We start from the raw sequence: 21,588 nt of genomic DNA, 5'->3' as shown, positions 1-21,588 counted from the left end.
TCACAAGTACAAGAGAGGTGCAAATGCACAGCAATCCCCCTCTCAGTGGTCACCATGGCTATTGCGCTTTGTTCCACTCTATTTACAAATTATCAAACATATTGACCACAGCTTCATGTTTTCAAATCAAGAAGATAAAGAATCTATTTTTATTACTTTATTAACCTTTTTTATTTAACCTCGTAATAAAACTACTCAACTGTATGGTGAAATCTCAATTAAAATTTGCCTTAGCTCCAGGAGCCACACAGGCAAATGCTCCAGTAGTTATCTAAGTTGGTTTCCTGGTAAAAGCTTTGTCTGTTATCAGATTCTGTTATGCAGTACATAGATCCCTGCTTTACAGCCAGAATCATTTCAGGAGGTAGTTTCAAAGCTTTCGGGCTCTCCCAATGATTGCTTCACTTTTCTTTCACAGCAATTACAGTCCCTTCATTTAATTTCAATGGAAACTTTAGTGTTTTAGACCTTGCCCATGTAGCTGAATGCTCGCTCATCTCTGGATCTTATTTCCAGTCCTCAGGAGGACTGGTTTTGATGACCTAGTCTGATTACAGCATCCTTGACAGCTTTAAAGGAATTTGCTCCGGGGAAGGAGACAGCTGCTCCTCTGATGAAGGATTTTTCTGAGCAGGCCTCCCAAGCTAGACATGTCAGTATGAGATGCTGCCTACGTTTTTCATCGTGACCAACAGGTACGTCTAGAAAAGGTTTTGTGTTCTTGCCTGCATAGGCCAGTGTGGAGAGAGCCTCTGTCATAAAACTGCTTAACCTGCTTCTGTCAAAATACTGTGGCTTCTTGGCTTCTTTTCCCTTATATTGTATATTCAGTCCCTCTGGAAACTGTGAGCCAAATCTTTATTCTGGTGTAAACAGGCATTGCTCCTTCAGTTTATACAGACTCAGGGCAAGAACAGTCTCTTTACCAGTACCTGTAGCTCTTATACAGCCCTAGTCTTAGACAAGACTTATGAAAATGAGTATATTATTTATGATCAATAATAACCATTATTAGGAGCTGCAATAAAATCTCTTAGCAGACTTTTTGGAATTGAATCAGTAGAAAAGCAATATAACAACCTGTTCCCCTAAAGCCTGTTTTGCAACTAATGTTGAAAACAAGGTAGACAACACTTCATATCCCAAACAACCCACTTTACCTCCAGAAAGGAGGTCTGACCTGCGTAACACTGTGTGGATCAGGAAAGCTCTATGTTTCCTTCCTATTGCCATTCCCAAACCCAGGAATTAACCTCTATTTTGCTCATATAAAGCACCTAGATTCAACAGGTCATTATACAGACAGGAATGTTTTGCGGTAAAAGGTTTTGACAAGTATCTGAATGTACAACGTTCTATATATGCATCCTGGAGCAACCACTTTACTTTTTGGGGAGCAAATAAAGATTTCAAATAGGAGGGGTTTGGTTGCACATGCCTAGGACCAGAGCTTATTACTCCATGGGCTGTTGGGCAGAGCCAAGATTTGGTGAATTTCAGCCCCCCAAAATGTCCAGCCTTGATTTTGTAAAAGAAGCTCCTGTGTAAGCAGACGGCTCGAAGGACTGAGAGCTGCTTGGTACACTGGAGCACTTAACTTCTCCTCTCTGGAGCCAGCCCATTTCCACCACTATACGCTTCCCCAAAATCCAGCTCTGAACTGACAAGTAAAGGTAACAGCCACCAGTGTCACCTGCTCCAAATTCTCCAAATTCCCTTTCTTTTTCCTCCTTTATACTGCTTGTTTATATTGCACAGCACCAGGAAAAAAAAAAAAAAAAAAAAAAAAAAAAAGGAAGCAATGCTATTTTGCTGTCTTACAGGTGTTTGATTTCTATTTGGTAAACATAATGGAGCTGAAGGTGTCCTTTCTGAAATAGCAATGGGGAGCACATAACAGACAGTGTATCATGGCCATGCAAACCCTCCAGCCTTGATTAACCTGGCACTTACTCGGTGTCCTTCTCCAACACTGATGCTGGTTCACACCAGATCCTCCTGAAAGACATGACAGGGTGGTAGCTCCAGAAGCCACCTTCCTATGGGTTAGTTTGAGGAAATCCTCTCCTCTTCTAGTTTCAGATGCACTTTTTGTATATGCTTTAGCTGAAGGACACTTTTTGCATCCAAGGAAAATTTGCAGGCTTCAAGAAAGCATGTCTTTCTTGATATACCCCCCTATCTGAAATGGGAGAGGCACCCAACACCTGCATCACTCATCACTCTCTGGTAACAGGTTGCAGCCAGGTCTGCAGCATTTGGTGCCACCATGACAAATGCCAGGTGAAGACACCAGCACAGCCCAAAGGAAGCCAAGCTGGGGGAGCAGGTAAGGAGTAGGCTGGCTACTGGCCTTAGGAATGGGAACCAGGAATCATTGTGCAGAGATGGGTGGATGTGGTGAATTTCCTGTAAAGAGAAGGAAGTGTGAAGCAGATAGATGCTTTCTTCACTTGTGTCCTGCAAGCAGAATATGATATTCAGAAGATTACACTGTGTGTCAGAGCATCAGGAGTGCCAAAATGATGTAAATTCACCAGTTGTAATAAGCTAGTGATAGTAGATAAGGCAGTGGGAATGTGACAGGTGAAATTACATGGCCTTTTGGCAGAAGCCAGTAGAGCTATAGCTCAAGAGAGCAGGGTGCCAACCTTACAGTCAGATTGTTTTGGAATTAACAGTACTTTGCCCCAGTCTTTGTGTTTTGTATTACTTCATTTAACCAAGAGCAAATGCCATTACACATTTACTGACAAATTTCTATTCACTGTAATATTCTTTCAGGGGTGTGAATAGAAAGGCAGCTTGACCCAAAGTGCCCTAACAGAGATAAGTTTTGCTCATTTAATAGAGATCTATCAGTCCCATAGATGTAAGTAGCAGAGGTGAAATCCTGCCCAGGTTCCACATGCAGAATTCTTAATTGGAATCAGTGGCATCCCTGATTGTGGAATATCCCTGGGGAATAGCCAGGTGTCCTTTTACTTTATTTTAGAAATGTTGCATTAAAAAAAAAAAAAAAAAACCCAAAAAAACAAAAAAACAACAAAAAAAAAGACATGTAAAGAAAATATGTCAGTCAAACAGAAGGCAACTTTTCTATAAAGAGGTCTTGTAGTATCTCTTGTTAATAACTTTTTGATTTAGACTGTCAATATATCCATCAGAGAAGCCAACACTATTTCCCAGCTCTGGCACTATCCATGAAGCAAGTAACGTAACTTGCCAAAACCAGGAGTGTCAAAAAAAGGTATTTCAGTTCTACAGCCTCAGAGGAGTCACAGAAGCAGGAGAGGTCTTCTTCTGGGAAGGAGGAGTGGTGGCGTCACCTTTCCATCTTCTTCATTTTAGAGCTGGAAAGAGCCTTTGGCCCAGTAGGGTACAAAAGGGATCTAATCTTTTCCAGCTCTCCAATACACAGGGAGAAATGCTAACACTAGGTAGAGAGCATAAGAGCACTCCAGTCTCAGTACTTCTCCCAGAAACTCTTGCTAGATGAGGTGTAATGAATGAAAGAGAGAATGCAAGGCACTGAATCAGCTCTCTGTACCCAGAAGCTTTGCCTCTGTCAGGGAACAACCACGTAGTCAGAATCATATGATAGACTAAGAGCTCAGTTTCAATTCTTCTCCCTTCAGACACTATTAATTCTCCATCTCCATAGCTGCCCTGTGAAGCTTATTCCTTGACTTTGCATTTGTCTAGCTTTAAAGGAAAAAGGCAATGTAATTCTCATTGTTTCATTGAGGAGACTGATTGAAAGGCTCATACATTTGAGATGATGAATAATATGCTGATGAAAATGCTCCACATCAGAAAAAGCCCATTTGTGAGAGCAGAGATGATTCTGACCAACATACTAATTTAAGCTGAGAGGTTTCCTGGTCTTGGACCAAATTTCTGATAAGAATGAGGAGAAAGAAGTGGGGGGTGAGGGGGGGGGGGGGAGGGCAGAGGTAAGACAGAGGGCTGTGACTGTTACAGCTAGTAACAAGCTGCCTCCTAGGGGCATCACATTTTAAAGATCTGATCCAAAACTGCCAGCTATCAGAGCTGAACCCCGGTTCCACTCTCTTCAGTAAAAGCCCATCCTGCTCTCAGCTACCCCATTGTAAAACAAAAATTGTCTCAGTGTGAGCAGGACGATCCGACACCCCTGCAGGCATGCCAAAGGATGCTCTGCTTTGTAACACAAACACAAATCTTCAGCTTGCCTGTGAAAAACATAACTGGCTTTCAACCTGACTTATCTGTATATCCTTATGTCCACAAGCATTCTTTGATGTGCTGCCTGAATTTTACATTACTTAGTTTCCTCATTTCAGCTTAAATTGAGATGAAATTGAATACAGGCTCCAAAAGCACTTGGACAGTTTTAAAAACCGTTACCAATTATTCTTTGTTAAACCTACTTGTTTTAGTCTGAAAACACCAGCCTCCAGGGCTTGGAGAGGTGGAGAAGAGAGACTTACATACTAATTACAAGAAATTAAATCCAGAACAAATATCGGCATTAGTAGATTTAACATTAATGTAAAGTGGCTGCCAATGACAGAGGGATTTGCCGCTTGCTTTTTGTATTCTTCGTCATCCAATATTACCATCCAAACTCTTTCCAATTCATGCATATTTTACTCATTTGGGCTTTTCTACACCTCAATCTGCTCTTTTCTCCATTTTTCTGTTCTTCTTTCATGTCATTAATCTAATCTAATCCCCTTTCAAGGTGACACTGCAAATGGAGCTCAAGAGCATTTACATCAGTGCCTTCAAATCATCTTATGTAGTGATGCCTGCATCTAGGTGCTTTACAATTCCCTTGGCTTCTTACTTTCCCACTGCTGTCAGTCCCACTTGCTGCCCGTCTCAGGACCAGTTTGGCATTAATAGATACCAAGTTTCTAAAATCCATTAAGGACAGACAGTGGCTCACAGAAGTCAACAGGAGCCTTTTGATATCTGGGATTTAGGCAAGACCTCTAATCGCCTTTTTAGGCTGTACCCTGCAGTCATCCTAGCCTGAATTCTCCTCGGGCCAAAACTCACCCGGGAAAATGGGGAATTGCTATAGAAAGCCCGAATCAACACAACAGAGAGCACAAAGTGATTACTGCTAAAACAGAACTCCTGAATATAATTCTGCTTTTGCTGTCTCTAAGGGGTTTTCTTTTCACATCTTTTTTGCCCCCATTTCTGTTTTATGCCCATTCAGCCATCCTCCTAATGGCAGTGGGTTCATCCTTCTCATTCATCTCACGGCTGGTGACAGCCCTGCCATCAACACCAGCCCAGATTCTTTAATCAGAGGTTCTAGTTCCACTCCTTTTTGTTCCTAAAATATGATGAATGTGTGATAAAAGCTGACTTGGAATAACCTCACTCACTCCAGCCCTGTCCATGTCCTACAGCCTACATCAACAGGATTGGCTGATGCGGGATCAGTGAGCCAACAGCAAATATTAACATTTGGTTACTTGGTAACTCTTATTTGATCAATACATGTTTTACAAGGCAGGATGAACAGAATGAATTAGAAAACCTCAGGTGGAATAAACCTAATGGCTTATGGGACATCTCCAAAATAAAAATGCATGTTGAATCACAAATAATAGCTTGGCTGTAATCTCAGGAGTCTAATTATGAAATGGATGTGGAATCATTCTGTAATTAATTAGAAAATTCATTTCAGCAGTCAGAAATTTTCTCTGTGTTTACTATATATCATCACAAGTACTTTGTGGTTATTTGTAACATCTACCTGGAAAGACGCATGAATAAGAGAGGCAATTTTAAGAAATGGAGACGGATCCATGCCTTTTATAAGTCAATGGGTTCATGCCAGGGATGAATTGAGACCAGGTTCCTCAACAGAGTTAAATCATTTCTAGCCATTTCCAATAGAGCAGAAATCAATGTGCTCTACGGCAGGGATGTTCCCATCATAATGTAAAACCCTACTACACATTCTGCTCAGTGTATGTGTCTTTGCCTTAGAAAAGAACTCAGCTCAAAACCAGTAAAAACCCCTGCACGCTGTGGTTTTGAAACTGGTGTCACAGCCCCGGGAAGACCATCATCACTCAGAAGCACCTGCTACATCCACAAATAAATCAAGATCTCTGCCTTCAGAAACAAATTCTGTTGTGCTGGATCAGATGATATTACCATGTGATATTACCATGCCTAACCTAATTTTTGCAAAGAGTATCAATCCAGGCCTGCAATTCCTGGATGAATGGCCTCGGGTCTGCCTGCCCTTCATCAAAGGGAAGTTTATAGATCTGTGTGATCATGAAAACTTCCAGTGCAGGGTAGTAATATCTAAAGGGTGAAGAGAAGGTCTCACTGGGAGGATAACATTTGTGGGTCCTTCATGAAGCACCCCAGGGACGGACGATGTTGCACTTTGTACTGACCACACTGCCCTTCCTTGGGGACAAACGCACCTGGGTACACAGATCTCTGGGCATCGCAGGAATTAACCAATATACAGAAAGGAAAACTGATTGCTTTCAGCTTAGCTGGCTACGCACACCCAGTGTTATCAGACTGTCTTCCCATTCATTACTCTGTCTCCATCATGCTTTGTTATTGATATATTTTTCCCCAACTTCACAAAAATGACCCATTTTGGAGTGACCATCAGACAAGACTTTAACTGTGACTCTTCTGGTCGTCAGATACACATGGAAACAAACAGTCCAAAGGGCTGATTTTTGTCTGGATTTATACAGTGCTTTCCTCCAGGGAAGGTCTCAGGAGCAGAAATGGTGCCGTATGACACCTCATGGGTGTCCCACATCTTTCAGCAGTAAATCTGTTTCTCCAGAGGCAGAAAAAGGAAGAAGGCACACAGCTAATTATATGCCAAGGGGCAATTTGCCTTTTTATTTCCTGATGTACTCCCTGACTGGTGGAAAATCACTCTTGGCAAACACAAAACTTACCTTGCTGCCAAAAGGTGCTTCTCTAAATTATTAATCAAGAGCACACAGAACCACGAAAGGTGGAATATTGAACAAAGGCTCAACTGACACTCTGGAAGTTGAAGAAGATATGGAAGACTCCCTTCTAATTTATTTATTCCTTTTCTGTTCTGTTATCCTGATATGCTGCTTCCAGTTACCACTGCACCCCGCACTGTATGGTATTACGTGATTTTGTTTTCAGATTGTTGGAGATAAAGTTGCTTCATTATTAATATATATGCACTGTGCATATCCATAAATATTGAATATATACGTGTGTGTAAACCTACTGGAAGTGTTAATAGTTAAGACAAACTAAGTCCATTATCGCAATGAGTGACTACTTCTATGACCCTATTTGCAATAAATCCAGATTCAATGATATGAGGAAATTGCTAGGTTTCAAAATAATTGAACCAGGCCAGACGAATCCCCACAAAGGCATCATTTACAAAGTACTTTGCTTGTCTAGAATATTTATTCCCACAGAAGGAAATGGAAAAAGAGTTCATATGGTTACACAGCTATCTTCTGAGTAAAATTGTTTTATCATGTTATGTTTATTTCCTAGACATCTTCCAGTGGGGTATTGCAGAAAAATACTGGCTGTGCAGCTAGTTCCTTTGTGTGGACTGTTCATATTTATTCACCGAGAAGTCAATCATGTTTTGTTCAGGCTTGTTTTGTTTTTCTGTTAAGGAATCACTTAAGCAACCCTTTTCTTGTAAAAACTTATTTGCATATACAATGTGCACCATTCAAAGTCGACACTCCACAGATAGTTGAGATGTGTTTGCTTTCCCTCCTATGTACTGTGGGAAGTAATGGAGTTCTTCCTGAAAACTGGCATTGCTCATTAAGACTGCAGTATATCATTTGCGTTTAAGGACTCCATCAGTAATGACAGATATTTTTATTTTGTCTTGTATTGAAAGCCTGCATAGATTTTTACTATTAAATGTTCACAGCAAAATGCTTCCAAGCAATCTACAGACAAAGAATTACTCTCAGCAATTATCCACTGAATAAATCTGAATAATGAATACGTTCACAAAAGTCACTATCTATTTGTGAACAATTAGCTGAAAGAAATAGAGGTGACACTCATCAGCTAAATAATTCATTTATGAATTCTTTGTCCGGCTTTGCTTCTGACATATGTTGCATGAAATGAGATCAAAGCTTGATGAAAAATTACTTTTAAAAGAAGGGCAATGTTAAAGGAAATTATTCCAGCTTCCAAAGAAGAAATTATACCACTATCGTAACTATTACTTATTACCAGTGATTTCAGAGGCTAGTGAAGTTATTTTCCTTGAATCTTTCACTTCATGCATTAAACTGTGTTTTATTCCTAATTTATATCCAATTTTAGGTTGTTAAGCTGCAGTCAAAAGCACTTAGTAAGAATGGATCTGTCCCTGTTATGAGATTTGAAGTCCTGACATCTTCATCCACTGGAACCTGAGTGCCCAGGTAACTACTAATTATTTAAGCATTTACAACCATTACCATCAATAAAATTAACATGTGGGATAAAAGTGAGAATGACACTATGAAATTATCATTCCTAGCATTTGGATAGCAATCTTTCATGAAAACTTTTATAAGCTGCCAAATGATTTTTCAAGCAAATGAAAAGAAAATTTGTTTATATTTAAGGGGAATCTAGAACTGAAAAGAAATTATTTCTGGAATCAAAAATGATAAATGCTGTCCATTTCTTGAAAACCACAAACCCTCCTCAGCTTTTCTGCAGGGTTTTTAAAAAGAAAATATCAAAAAGATTTCGACCAATTGTTTAGAAAATTGTGAGACCTTTCTTTCAATAAAACTAGATTCAGTGAAAAAGACAGGAACAAAGATTTTCATTCAGGTCACTGCTGTTCTCTGCAGGAATAAGAAGTTACACAAGACCTTCTTATGTGCCTTTCTGGATGACACTAATAAAAATAAATGAGACAATTCACATGGAGAAAATCAAAGCTAGATAAAGACTAGAGTTTGACTTCCCTCTTCCAACCTCCGTCAGTTTTGCTGGCTGAAGTAGGCAGGTAAATTCCTTCTTACATTAATTAGTAGCAAGATGATTATCACAGTAGGTGGAAGGAGGAGCCAGAGGAGAAGCTAGGAACCATTATTTGGAAGGCTTTGTTACCTTTCTGTCTCGAATCTACTATGAGAAAAATTTTGAAGAATTGCCTTTCGCCCCCCCCCCCCAAAAAAAAAAAAAAAAAAAGTTCAGCTTGATATCCCAAAATAACTGCTGTGAAACTCTTGCAGGACACACCAAAGAGGGGATTTTGAGAGCATTTCACAAGCCCTGCAGCTGTGAGCCGGTTGCAGCATGAGGAAAAGCCCTTCGTCACCCCAATGTACAGGAAAGAGAAGGTAAGGTGACTCTCTCCAGATGGCTTTTAGATATGGTGCATCCAGTGAAGAGCCCCAGGCCAGCAAAATCTGTTCTTCTCCATGTCGACGCAGCTTTCACTGCTGGAAAGGGAAGGGCTTGAGGACAGCAGCCCCTGGCAGTGCTGCAGAGCCGTGCAGAGCTGAGCTGCGGGAGGGCAGTAAGGCGCAAGGGGCTGCTGACCCCACATCAGCCCCTGCTTCTGCTGGCCCGCTTTTCCCTGAGGGAGGATCCCAACCCTTCCCATCTTCTCACCCACTCCACAAATCTCCGAAAAGAAGATCAAAACAGTGAAGTCCACAGAGCTGCTGTGCTCTGCTCTCTGGCTCCTAGTGCCAATGTAAGCATCTTGCAACCCTCACTCAAATGGGACGGTGCAAAACAAGTGCCAGTCTGATCATGCCATGAGAGAATCCATCCAACCACCTGAAAAATAACTCAAAACTGGAGTACTTTAGACATGTCACAGCAAATAAATAGCTCCAGGAAAAGAACAACAAAAAAAGCTCAAGCTTGTGCTTGTAGAGACAATAAACCATCATATTTCAGCAGTCATGGCAGGTATTTCTGACTGGAAATTATATATTTGATGGTGACCAGCCTTCAGCATTTGACAAGAGGCTGTTAAAACCTCTTGAACAATAAATCACCTCTCTTCCTATCAATAATCTTATTATAATATCTGCAGAAACGTCTAATATTAAAATCCCATTTTATTACTATAATAATGGATCTAATTTGTAAAACATATAAAGTGAGGCCATAACTGTACTGGAGGGAGATATATGTGATTCCACTACATCTATATCATTTCCTGATGGCTTTACCCACATATTTTGAATGGGAGAAGGATTAAAAGCAATGCCACTTGCAAGACTTTTGAGATTAGGAATGGCTTCTGTAAAGGAGATCAACATGATCACAGAAATGCAGCAATAATTATAAAAAGAACTGCCTTGCCTTCGTGTTTACGCATATAAATACATAGGTGTTTATCTGTGATTTGCTCCATTTGGGCCCTTTCCTGTTGCCAGGAAAGCCCCACTTTCCAGCTGCACAATCAGTATTATCACTATGTGCTATTTTTGGCTACTGAGTACATTTCAAGTAACGTCATCCTTCCCAAGCCAACACTGGTATGAAGGGCGGAAACTCTTCTTTCCACTCCTCTGTCATTTGCTGCAGCTCCCATCTGCTCGGTGGCACTGCCTCCTCAGTCCTCACTGCAGAGGAATCTCCAGACGCTTTCCCCTGGTCCTTTTCATTTTCTTGAGCAAGTGGCTTCCCAACCGAAGCTTCGTGTGGGAGGCTTCATGTTGGCATCCAGAGTACATGTCCCAAATATGTCCAGCCCCACCTTCTGATCCTAGTGCAGAGGAGCTGCCGGTAAGTAATCTTTTGGTGGGCGATAGAGTCCTTGTGTCCAATGCCTGGAATTTTTCAAAAGCGGGTTGTTTTTAAGAGCATATAATTTCCCGATTAGCACTTTGGTAGGTTTCCAGCTCTTGTAACAATATGTTAGTACCAGGTTTCTGTCTGAGGGAACAGTACATCATTTCTTCTGACACTGTGTAGCTTTGATTTCCATAAGTTATTAAAGTTTAGTAAATATTGTAAATACCACTTCTTTTTTAAGGTCTTCCTTGGCTCGATGCTACCCAATCAGCCGGTTGTATAATGTTTTTCTCTTCTGGTTTGATGTTGCTATTAAGTGTTTGGAAAATTTCATATGGACAGAGACCGCACTTGGAGTTATAAATCTCTTCAAATATAAGGTTCAGTTTCCTCGGCCGTGCCACAGGAGGAGGCCTCCTAGCTAAAGCTATAACCACTGCTAGTCTGAGCTGGGCAGTGTCTCCCTAAACGTGTTTCATTTTACACAGAATAATTGAATATTCATTATTCCAGGAAGTGTGTGTGTGTGTGTCTATAGCAGAGTGATTAGGGTACTCACCTGGTAGATGTGAGACCCTATTCCCAGTGACTTCTCCAATGAATATTTAAGTATTTCATATTAAGTATTTATTGAAGCAAGGATAGGAGCAGACTTCTCCCACCCCCAAGGGAGCACCCAAATACCAGGCTGTGAAGTCATTCTTTCATTCTTTTTTTTCTTTATCTTGATGAATATTTAATTATTTGAGGCCAAGCAAGACAGCTTCAGTGACAGAGACTGAGATTTCCTGATCCCATGTGTGCACCATAGATCAGACAATGAGGGTGTCCATATAAGAGGTGTGGGTTCACATACCTTTGGATTTATAAACAAGTTGAATCCAGGTTTCCCACACCCTGGACAGGTCTTCCAGCATCCGAGTAGCTGAATAAAAACCACAGAGTTCCAAAATACACTGTCCCTGGTCATGAGACAGAGGTGGTATAGATGCTTGTATGACCCCCAAGATCAGAGAAAGCATCCTTATCAGTGATAAATTAGCCTGAAAACTGGCTTATAAATCCCTCAGAAGAACGTATCAAAGCTGAAGATGTTCCTCACTCCATAGCAGTTCCTGCTGGCTATATTTTGTGCCTTTCTGAGATTATCCAGAGTGTGATGCGTAGGAAAACACTTATCCTCTGTACTCTGGGGTCTGACACGCCCAGACTGTAGTTAATGGGACTTCATCCTGCTTCTGCAGGCCAAGGAGTGGATGTGTGAAATGGTGAGTGTGGGGAAAGCATCCAAAGAGAAAAGGTGTAGGGCAAGGTTAATTGAGTCTAAAAATGAGCAAAAGTAACAGGCATTGAGGAGTAGAAAGATTAAAGCAGGAAGAAAAACATCAAGGAAGGAACGTGAATCACTGAGTAGAGAAATGACACACAAGGGATAAAAAAGGATCAAAGACAGTGACCAGAAGAAGCAAAAAAAACCATCTAAGGAATAGTAACCTTTACCTAGCAGAGGAACAGAGGAAAGGGAGACAAAGGGGTAGAGAAGACGACTTCGATCTTGAAGTAAAAATAAAATGAGGAGAATCTCTGACACCCACTTAGGTCTTTGAAAGTAGAAAATTTGCCATCTGCTCTCCACTTCCAGAGGACAGTGGGTGTCTCTGAACCGAGATGCTTTGGATTCATTTTGGGGAGTTGACTGTGGGAGCATTCCTACACAGAAAAGGACATTGCTATTATTGCAGCTCCGTTTCTTGTCATTTGGCAAAATCCAGAGAAATCTGAGACTGTTATCAAAGGCTGAGTGCGGCTTCCAAACAAAAACCAGAGCAACAATATAATAGTGATATTGAAGTGCAAACAAATTACCTTCTCATATCCATCAGGATAGTGTCCAAACCCAAGACTGATGCATAGTCTCAGTTGTTGAAACAACACTGCATTCAGAATGGAGCTGCTTACCTCAGAAGAACATTTCAAAGGTGCTCCCAATGATATGATTCATATATTTCATATCACATTTTTGTCCATCTACCCCAGGACTGTTGAGCAGCCACCCTCAGTAACTGTTTACTCCAATTTAGAGAAATCCTTTCTGAACACTTTGCTGTCTGTTACTTTAACCAAACTTTTTCCCGAGAAGACAACTTTAGAGTAGTGAAGATCTACGTAAATGAAGATATACCCATAGTGACTTGATATAAATATCACAGTGGTCTGACTATAAATGTCAAAACAGTTGTGTTTCATATCGTGTCATTCGAAGGGCATGGTAACATAGACACAAAAGCTCAAAGCTTCACCCAGATGCATTGCTTCAGTTTCAATGGCCATATGTTTTGTCCTTTGATCAACTCTTTAGACAGATGACAGTAGCTGTCCTCCTTCAATACTGAGGAAAAGGCCACCTGTGGACCAAGCTGTGGGTGAAAAACGGAAAGCAGAGAGAAGGGTTCGATTTCGTGAGCCAGAAGTTACTGAACATGGTACGCTCAAGTTATTAAGGCTTTTGGCATGACCTTTCTAGCTTTTAACATCCACCTTGTCTGTCCTCATCAGCTTCCCTCTCTGATAATGCTATTTTGTGTGTTTGAGCTCAGCATGGAGCAGAGGACAGGCAATTTTTGCTCTGTGCTCTGCAGAATTGCATCTGTTCCATTTTCCTTCCTGCCCTGGGAGGAGACAGGCTCCTGCATCACGTCAGAGCCACCTCAGGGCTGTTCTCGTGGTGAACTTCTGAGTCAGCCCCCACAGGGATCAGTGTAGACCATGAGTTTGGCTGAGCCCCAGGTCTACCCCAAAACAATGCTTCCACTCATAGAAAAGGATCTCAAACCAAATTTAAACACCTTTATGTCATTCTGAATAACTAGGATGTAATGGTGGGGAGGGACCCAGCCCTTTCATGTTTCTGAACAGCGTGCATGCCATGGGATACAATAGTAAAGCTGTGAGCCTAGCTGGCCCACTGGGATTAAAAGCAGACAGGATATAACCATTTCTGCCAATGAGGGAACCCAGGGAATGAAACAGCTAACATAACCTCTGGTCTTTCATTCATGAGCCAAAAGTAACAGTTTGCAGGTGGGTCAACTGAGAGTGACCTTAAGCAGGGGTGTAATATGAGGATCCCATTTGCACTTCTGCACATGCTGTATACAGTTCATAACCAAATAAGAACTGTTGTTTCATTCTGACTGTCACAAACTGACCCAGCTAAAAAGAATTGTATTTACTGGTAGGGAATTAAAATTGTATGGTTTTGATACGTCAGTCAGTGAAAACACAGGTGACAGAGTGGTAAAATTTCTGTGCCAGCCACCTGTTTGGACTACTACTCAGTTTCTGAAAACAAGACTTAGCATCTGTTGATGTGTCTGTAAACAGACCTCTCACTGGTTTTGCAATATGCTGCTTGCAGCATCTCCTAATGCAGGAGGGAAAAGCTGTTTCTTGATAAGGTTGTTGACATGGCCTATGCTTTCCCATCAAAACAGAACTCCTGGGAAGACTCACTGAGTAAGACCAAGATTTTTCAAATCTCATCTGACTGCTCAAGATCAGGATTTTGATGAGAGCTAATAGCTCCTTCAGCTCCCTGCCAGAGTCCATGCCCCACATCAGCACTGGTAATCCTGCAGTCAGTCCAGCCTCGCGGGGACCAGGTTCATCTCCCACTGGCTCTGAGTTCAGCGCAGCCATGCTTGAGCACCAGGGAGCTGCAAGGACAGAGAAGACTCTGAATATTTTCCGTGAAGGCCTGAGAAATGTCCCAACCCATAATTAATATTCTGGGTTGCAAACAGCCTGTGATTTAGATGATGTGCTGTTTGTCCAGACAATGTTATTAACACAGAGGATGGTAAGATGAAGGTTGCTGGCACTGCTGAAATTTTTCCATTCCCTGGACTTTTCAACCTGGATTGCATCTGGGCCCCAGCTGCCAAGCAGAGGCCGTTCCAGGATATTGTTGGATGAAAGTTGCATCTGACAATGGGATTTGCTTCCTTAACTTTCATTCTCCTCTCAGCCTTCTGGTCTATCTCCTTCCCATTTCTAGAAACAGTGTAGAATAGGAAGGTCTTTTTTGCAAGAGCTGACTCCTGACAACTGCGACAATGGCAATCTCTGTCTCTGAATCTGCCCTGTACAACAGTTTTTTCTCACTTTTCTGAAGTGCACTTACATGTGCATGTTTGCATGGAGTGGGTAGATCCTCATCTGACATAAATCTGTACATCTGAAAACAGTGTAAGAGGTGGCCTAGCATCTATAAGGAGACAGGCAATTTCAGAGACACTGCTTAGTGCTTGCTTTCTTATAATCCTGCTGCAAAGAGACCTTTCCAGGAGTGTAAGAATATTTTCATTTTGTTTTCTAGCCATTTCCTGCTATGACTACGTAGTGGGTAAGTTGAAGCTTCACATTATAACTGTGAGCCACCCATGGCACTAACCTGAGTTTGCTTTTCAGCTGCTGGGATGCACTGTGCAAATATATCCTCCTTGTACAAAGCATTTCATACTGTTAGTGGTTTGTTGCTTTTACTTCTCAGCATATGAAGCACAAGGTGTTGATGAGGTCTGGTGCAGTATTTTAAACAAGACATCTAGTAAGACAAATAGTGGAAACAAAAATTAAATCCCTGAAGCTATTTTTAATTTAAATATAATTAATATATTTTATGGCAATAGAATAGGCACAGGTTTTTCACTAAGATATGCAGGGAAAGCACCCCAAGCGAAACAATAGTTCTCCCTGCTGACTTTCATATGTGGGGAAGAGGCAATTCATTTATATGCTGGCAGCAGGGTAGAAATAATAAAAATAATCTGTTTTTTCTTTTTGGTTTGCAAGGATGTTTGAGACTAACCAGCCTCACAGACCCTCAAGCAAATGTGTGTATCTGGGTGTTCTTATGATGGTGATCATTTCTAGAGGCCCTGGCCAACATCCAGCCCCTGCTCTATGCCGTGCAGTAAGGGGAGAAGGGTACATACATACCTGTATGTATTCACACACACAGAGCCATAGTGTTGGGATGCCAAAAGGCCTCCCAAGCAAACGTCGCCCTATCCCCCAGCTGTTGCTATTGCCCAGGAAGAGGGGCTGTAGGCTTGTGCCAATGGCAGCATAAGCTAAGGCTGTTGTTGGGCTAGGAACAAGGTACTATAGGCAGGAAAGAGCCAGGTGGAAAAGGAAAGACCAAATATCCCTCAGGTGACAGTGGAAATGTGTGTCCAAGGCAGGAGCTGAACCAAAATCTCCTGTGTCCCAATACAGTGCTTTACTCAGATGAATTTCCTTCTTAGACTGGGCGCATGGCTAGGGCTGAGTGTTCCGTTCCAACAAGCAATTTAAGTAGCAAATTTAAGCATTCATTTTCTATTTGTAATCTAGAAAAGAGCAAACTTACATTTAAGCACATAATTGTAGTGATGTGCTGCAGCTGTCATGATCATAGCTCATCACTATTTTGTGGATGGGATTATTCTTTCACATTATTTCTTTTCTGTTCCTGAACTGAACAGACTCCCCAGTTGAGAGGATATAAGGAAAAGACAAGTTTGCATGTGACACCACCCAGAAATTTCACATGGAAGGTAACTTTCACAAGATTGAAAAAGGTTATAAGCACTTCATAGAAAAGGGCTGATGTGACAAGCTGTTTAGCTTTCACAGAAAAGTTTCACTGTTACTGGGTATGTCCATCAGCCGGGCCCCATGGTTCGGAAGGCAGGTGCTCACCCAGTCGAGAACTGTATCATGCGGTATGGGAGATCACACAGGGGAAATACCAACTTCCAAATTACAAATCTCTGCAAAAGCAGAAAGTAGTGAGTAACTCCCTGGCTAAATACTTCATATAAACCATTCATAGAATAATGCCAAATAAACAAATTTATAAAAATTGAAGTCTGCTCATGGATAATTTACAAACAGAAAGAAGGGCTAAATTCAAATGAATAAATAATTTGCTGCAAATAATTCACTCAGATCTATTATGGGACATTGATTTGGTTTCTGGTTAGCTATAAAATGACTGCCTATTAACATTTTAGCTTTTCCCTATACACTGTTTGATACATTATTATGTGTTTCTTGCTTGGTTTTATGACTTTTACCTTCCTCTCTGTACATCTGTATGACAGCTTAATTGACTGGTGTGTATTCCATGGCTCATAGTAGAAGCTAATTTAAATATGTTACAGCTAATGTTGGCCCTTTACCCATAATAATGCACACCACATTTTTATCTCCTTATTGATTATGTGCATATGGCAGGAAAATAGCTGAACACTACAGGTTTTTATTCAGGCATGAATTCAGTTTTATACTGAACGTTTAATACTCAAACTGCTTTATAAAATAATACCAATTGTGTAGTGGCCATGCAGTAAAACAGAGCAGCCAGATGTGAATCAAACTGGATCTCTGAGGCTCGTGGATGGATACACATGTTCAAGGGATGGGGCATGGTATGTTGGTGAGATAAATTGATAGCCCATTGATTTCCATGTGTACTGTGCCTGACCTATGGCACTTTAAACATACCTGAACTTTATTTTAAAGGCAAGAAAAATGTTTACAGTGTCCTCCTGCTTAAGAGCAAGTACAAGGATGTTCCAGCATAATTAGCACATCTAGCACTTAGAGAGAGGTTAAACCTGCTAGAGCTTTCTAAATATGCCTCTTGGATAATGAAGCCACATTTTAGTTTATACTGTAATTAACAGGAGCCCCAAACAAGCTGAGTTACCAGGGAAAAGGACAGAAATCTGAATTTTCTCTCTTTTATGGAACATTTGAGCATTAAATAATTAGGCGAAGTAGCTTAATATTCTCCTTGTATTTAACTTAATATTTAGTGTAAAGGTATAAAAAATAATTGCTGGAGGGAAACTTGAGATCATGCATTAGCTATGGTAATCCTGTTCTTATTGTATATAATTAAACTCTTTAAATGCTCCATTAGATGAGATATTTTATACTCACCACCCTCCATCAGGAGATGTGACTCACTATCACTTAACTGATGCCTATGGAGGTACTCACAACCAGAGCCCCATGTACCCTGCTGTTCCCAGAAAGGTGGAACAAAGACATCAGCAGGGGATCAAATTTGGGAATTGTTTAAGATGACACTAAAATAATGCTGCTTTCTTTTTTCTCCTCATCAATGTTCAGTAGATGACAGGTCATCATCTGGATTGCCTGTGCTCCTGTGGCTCTCATTTTGTGCAGTGCTGATCCTTGCTGCGAGTCTCTACTACACCAGCATGAAGCAAGATGTCAAAGTCCTGGAGGAATTTCAATCCCGACTTGTTATCTTCTTTCTTCAGATAAGACACATTGCTCAGAAATGCTGGACTTGGTTTATGAGGCAGTAGCAATGTCCTTCAGCCTGACAGACATCTCAGAACACTGCTAACCAGCACCTGGTAGTGCAAAACTTCCAGTCTACTCTGGCCACATGCAGAGAACACTTGAACATCCACCTCAAAGAGGAAGAAAACCACCCTTGTGCACTGTCCAGCAGCCACTTGCTCTCCTTTTTTTTTTTTTCCTTATTTGTTTTTTTCACATTAGTGGGTGGTCATACTAGCACCTTGAGATCCCACCAAACACATGCTCCCTCATCCTGAACAGCAAACAAGTGTCTGAATTTTGTCCCCCAAAGAGCTTATAAACTGCTGATATGAGGAGCAGAAGTAGAGAGAGAAATACATTGATCCGTGCAAGCAGCAGCAAGCTCTGAATAAAAGTCTCCCTGAGTCTCAGGTCAAGGCTTTAAATCCCAAACTATCTTTCTCCTCAAGTCTCCTAAGAGCTATTCTGCAAAAGTTAAAATAAAGTTGAGCTATTGCACAAACACTGCTCTGATGGCCAAAGGCTTGTCAAGCTGCTATATTTATGCACCTGGAATTATTATTAGTAAAATTCCAGCAAATGGCTTTCTTGTTTCCCTTTCTGCATTTTTTTCCTCCATGGGCAAAAGCTGTTTCTTAATGTTTCACTTGACTCCCAGGTGTGAAAAGGAACATGAAAACTCATTTAAACAGTAACTAGTTTATTTGCCTAACATAATAAATAGCAGCGTTGGATCCCAGGCTAATTACCAAATCAGTAGTTTAATCCTCTGGGTTTGATTCAGTCCATAAACCCCACAAGCTGAGCTTACAAGACTTATGATAGTGCTTGTATTCAGTCAGTGGTTATGCTTTTATGCTTGGGTGTTAGAGGCCTTATATAATGGTAATATGGACTGTTTACAAAGGCATGGGATGCAAAGCCCCCTTATCCCTCCATTGTCTCACCATAGCATGTACCTCTCTGAAGGGAATCTTTTTAAAGGAGATCATGCAATGAATGTGGAATGGTGCTCTGTGTGTCTGAGAGGAGAACAAGCTTCAGCTGTGTTTTCTTACTAGATAAAACCAGCGTGACCAGCTTTTTAGGCTTTAGATTCTTGTCAAGTAGCACCTGATGTGTACTTGGGATTATTTGGTATAAGATTGACATCAGAACCTGTATGAGCTGAAGAGAAGGAAAAAGAAAAAAAAAAAAGAAAGAGAAAGAAAGCACCTGAGAGAAGATGGAAAAGATGCCTGCAAGACCTTGCCCTGAATTCCTCTGCCATTGCAACCCACCAAAAAAAAAAAAAAAATGGTGCTTTATTTTTAATTGATTTATTTTTAAAAAAGAGGGCCATACCTCTCTCTCCCAACAACCTTTTTCCAAGCAACCCAGAGTTTTTAACCAGACAGAGGATAAACAGAAACACGATACGCAGCCTTCTCTCAAGTGGAGAGTGGGCAACAACTTGACTGAGAACAAGTCAAAATAATTTCAGTCCAAGACAGAAACAAGTGACTTCAGTGGCTGTTGTCATGCTCCTCCTCAGACGTCAAAGGCCACAGCAATTATGTTCGACATGTTGCCGGTCTGGGAAGCGGAGGTTGCTGCAGGAAGAGTGTTTAGCTCAGGGGCTCTTTGTGCAAACTGCTCAGGTACCCCAGCTCAGAGGGTAAGTTTCACCACTGCTTCCCTTCCCTCTCCCCTGTCTCAGTCCTGCTCTTTAGGTAATAAAGAAGAAAGGTTTTAAACTTGTGTGCGGGCGAATCTCTGATGAAAGTATTTCAATTGGTATCTGCATGGGGCTAGGGTCATTGCAACTTCTGTTTGAATTTTTTAATGTTTATGATATTTTTAATGCTCATGCTGAAACTTTCTGGCAAATCAGCGGTGTCCCTTTTTTGTCTCTGGACTGAAACATCCTCTCAGCACATAGCAGCTAACCCCTTCAAAACAGGAACCTTTTTTGAAGGGATAGTTCCCTCACTGCAAGTGATGGCACATTGCAACAAGAAAGTAAAGCCTGACTTGACAAGAACAGAGCAAGCTTAAGAGCAAGATCAGTAAAGTAAACCCTTCCGGTATGTTAGCAACCTGGTTTCAGTAACTTTAAAACAAGCCAAAGGGTTAAGGTAAAACAGTAACTCCTTTTAGGGCTGCAAGGGAGAATGCAGAGGCAGTGTGAAGTCCATATGTGTAATCACCTCCCGGCTCAGCTCCCCAGGAGATGGGCATGGGACCACCATTCCACTGGGTCTGCTTTAAATGGAAAAGGGCCACGTTCTCCTTTCTGGGGCCCAATTTTATCAGTGTCAGTGAGAACGGCTATCATATCTGGGCCGTCAGGGAAATTAAGCAGAGGCACAGCTATTCTTGGCTTCTACCTAGGCTCTGGTTGGGACAGTTATGGACATGGGTAAAGGCAGCAATGTTGTCTGTTGAGGTCTCGCCATGGCCTTGAAAGGCCTCACAGGTTAGGATTGTTTACTGGTGTCAGTCAGATACGTGTCAGGCTGCAGAAAGGCAAAACAAATTTGTTATGAAGTTCGACATAAATAAAAGCTAAGCCCCATTCTTGGGAGAGTGGTGGCATTTTGCAGGTGAAGAAACTGAAGCTGAGAAAGCCAATGCATCTGTGCGAGTGAATAAAGCAAGTCAATAACAAGGCTGGGAATAAGAGAAAAAAATCCCAACTCCTGGGCCTGCATTTACTTACTGCTGCACAGCTTCACTGTGGCCTTACATGTTTTATTTCCAACATACCTATTTTATTTCCTTCTCACACTGAAGCTTTTTTCCCATTCATCCATCCTGCTTATACATGTGCCCTTTTCCCACTCTGCCCCTTCTTTCTGTTCTTTATCCATCACAGATCTATCCTTGCCACTGTGAGCCAGATGGGATTTCTCCTTATTCTTGTTCAATGCTCTTTTTCTAGGTGTGACACCTTTGTGAGTTTGGAAGGGTTAATAGGAGCTCTGAAGTTACACAAAATCAGACATGTTGGGTAATAATTCCCTTGTTGGCCATGATGAGTAATATTTCCCTTCAGTACAACTCCTGGGAATTGCCCATAAAGAGGTAAAAAGGGAGAGGGAGTCCATAATTTATTACAAACGGTTGAGATGCTCACCTGAATTCAGGCTGGTGCCAGCGTGGTGAATCATTTAGTACTCAAGAATCCTGAAGCCAACCAGCTCTGAGCCATTATTTAATCCAGCTTGAAAATGGTCATGTTTTAGCTTTAAAGGGCTGAAAGGAGTGATGGAGGATGGGACTCTTGCAGCAATTTCTGAATCAAACTGTGAGTAGATGGTCTTCCCAGGAGCAGTGTCTAGGGCAGCAGGAGTAAAGAGCCAGAAGAGAGTAGAAGAAGGCCTGTGCATGAAAATGGGCTAGTGGTAGGGCTAAGGGTAGAAGTGCTGCCTATTATCCCCTATGCGATATGTATGAAATTAATGC

At 41.4% G+C, this 21,588-nt stretch overlaps 1 protein-coding gene across 4 annotated transcripts; it reads left to right on the top strand.

Annotated features, from left to right (window-relative positions):
* Window positions 1-534: 534 nt before the first annotated feature.
* On the top strand, window positions 535-19,877 carry CUNH14orf180 (chromosome unknown C14orf180 homolog). 4 transcript variants are annotated; one of them, XM_032981586.2, is made up of 8 exons: window positions 535-695; window positions 8,344-8,444; window positions 8,865-9,022; window positions 9,252-9,359; window positions 10,564-10,764; window positions 13,133-13,256; window positions 15,152-15,178; window positions 17,959-19,877. In XM_032981586.2, exons 4-8 carry the CDS (start codon window positions 9,342-9,344, stop codon window positions 18,159-18,161), a joined length of 573 nt encoding a protein of 190 aa, XP_032837477.1. In that variant the 5' UTR covers window positions 535-695; window positions 8,344-8,444; window positions 8,865-9,022; window positions 9,252-9,341; the 3' UTR covers window positions 18,162-19,877. The 4 variants fall into 4 exon arrangements, with proteins under 4 accessions (XP_032837477.1, XP_032837478.1, XP_032837476.1 ...); XM_032981587.2 differs by lacking the exon at window positions 8,865-9,022 and having other exon boundaries at window positions 17,962-19,877; XM_032981585.2 differs by lacking the exon at window positions 8,865-9,022.
* Window positions 19,878-21,588: the final 1,711 nt, after the last annotated feature.

The sequence above is a fragment of the Tyto alba genome, unplaced genomic scaffold, assembly GCF_018691265.1.
Source record: "Tyto alba isolate M040663 unplaced genomic scaffold, T.alba_DEE_v4.0 Super-Scaffold_29, whole genome shotgun sequence".
NCBI classification, from domain to species: Eukaryota; Metazoa; Chordata; class Aves; order Strigiformes; family Tytonidae; genus Tyto; species Tyto alba.
Note: the sequence above shows the minus strand (reverse complement) of the source record. Positions and strands in the feature narration are given on the sequence as shown.

Bases quoted from the DNA above. Each gene is read 5' to 3' on its own strand.
- CUNH14orf180 (XM_009968950.3), top strand. From the start codon at position 10,453: ATGTGCTATTTTTGGCTACTGAGTACATTTCAAGTAACGTCATCCTTC. The intron at 13,257-15,151 runs GTACGCTCAAGT...TTTGTTTTCTAG, and splicing joins GCCAGAAGTTACTGAACATG to CCATTTCCTGCTATGACTAC. The intron at 15,179-17,958 runs GTAAGTTGAAGC...ATCAATGTTCAG, and splicing joins CTGCTATGACTACGTAGTGG to TAGATGACAGGTCATCATCT.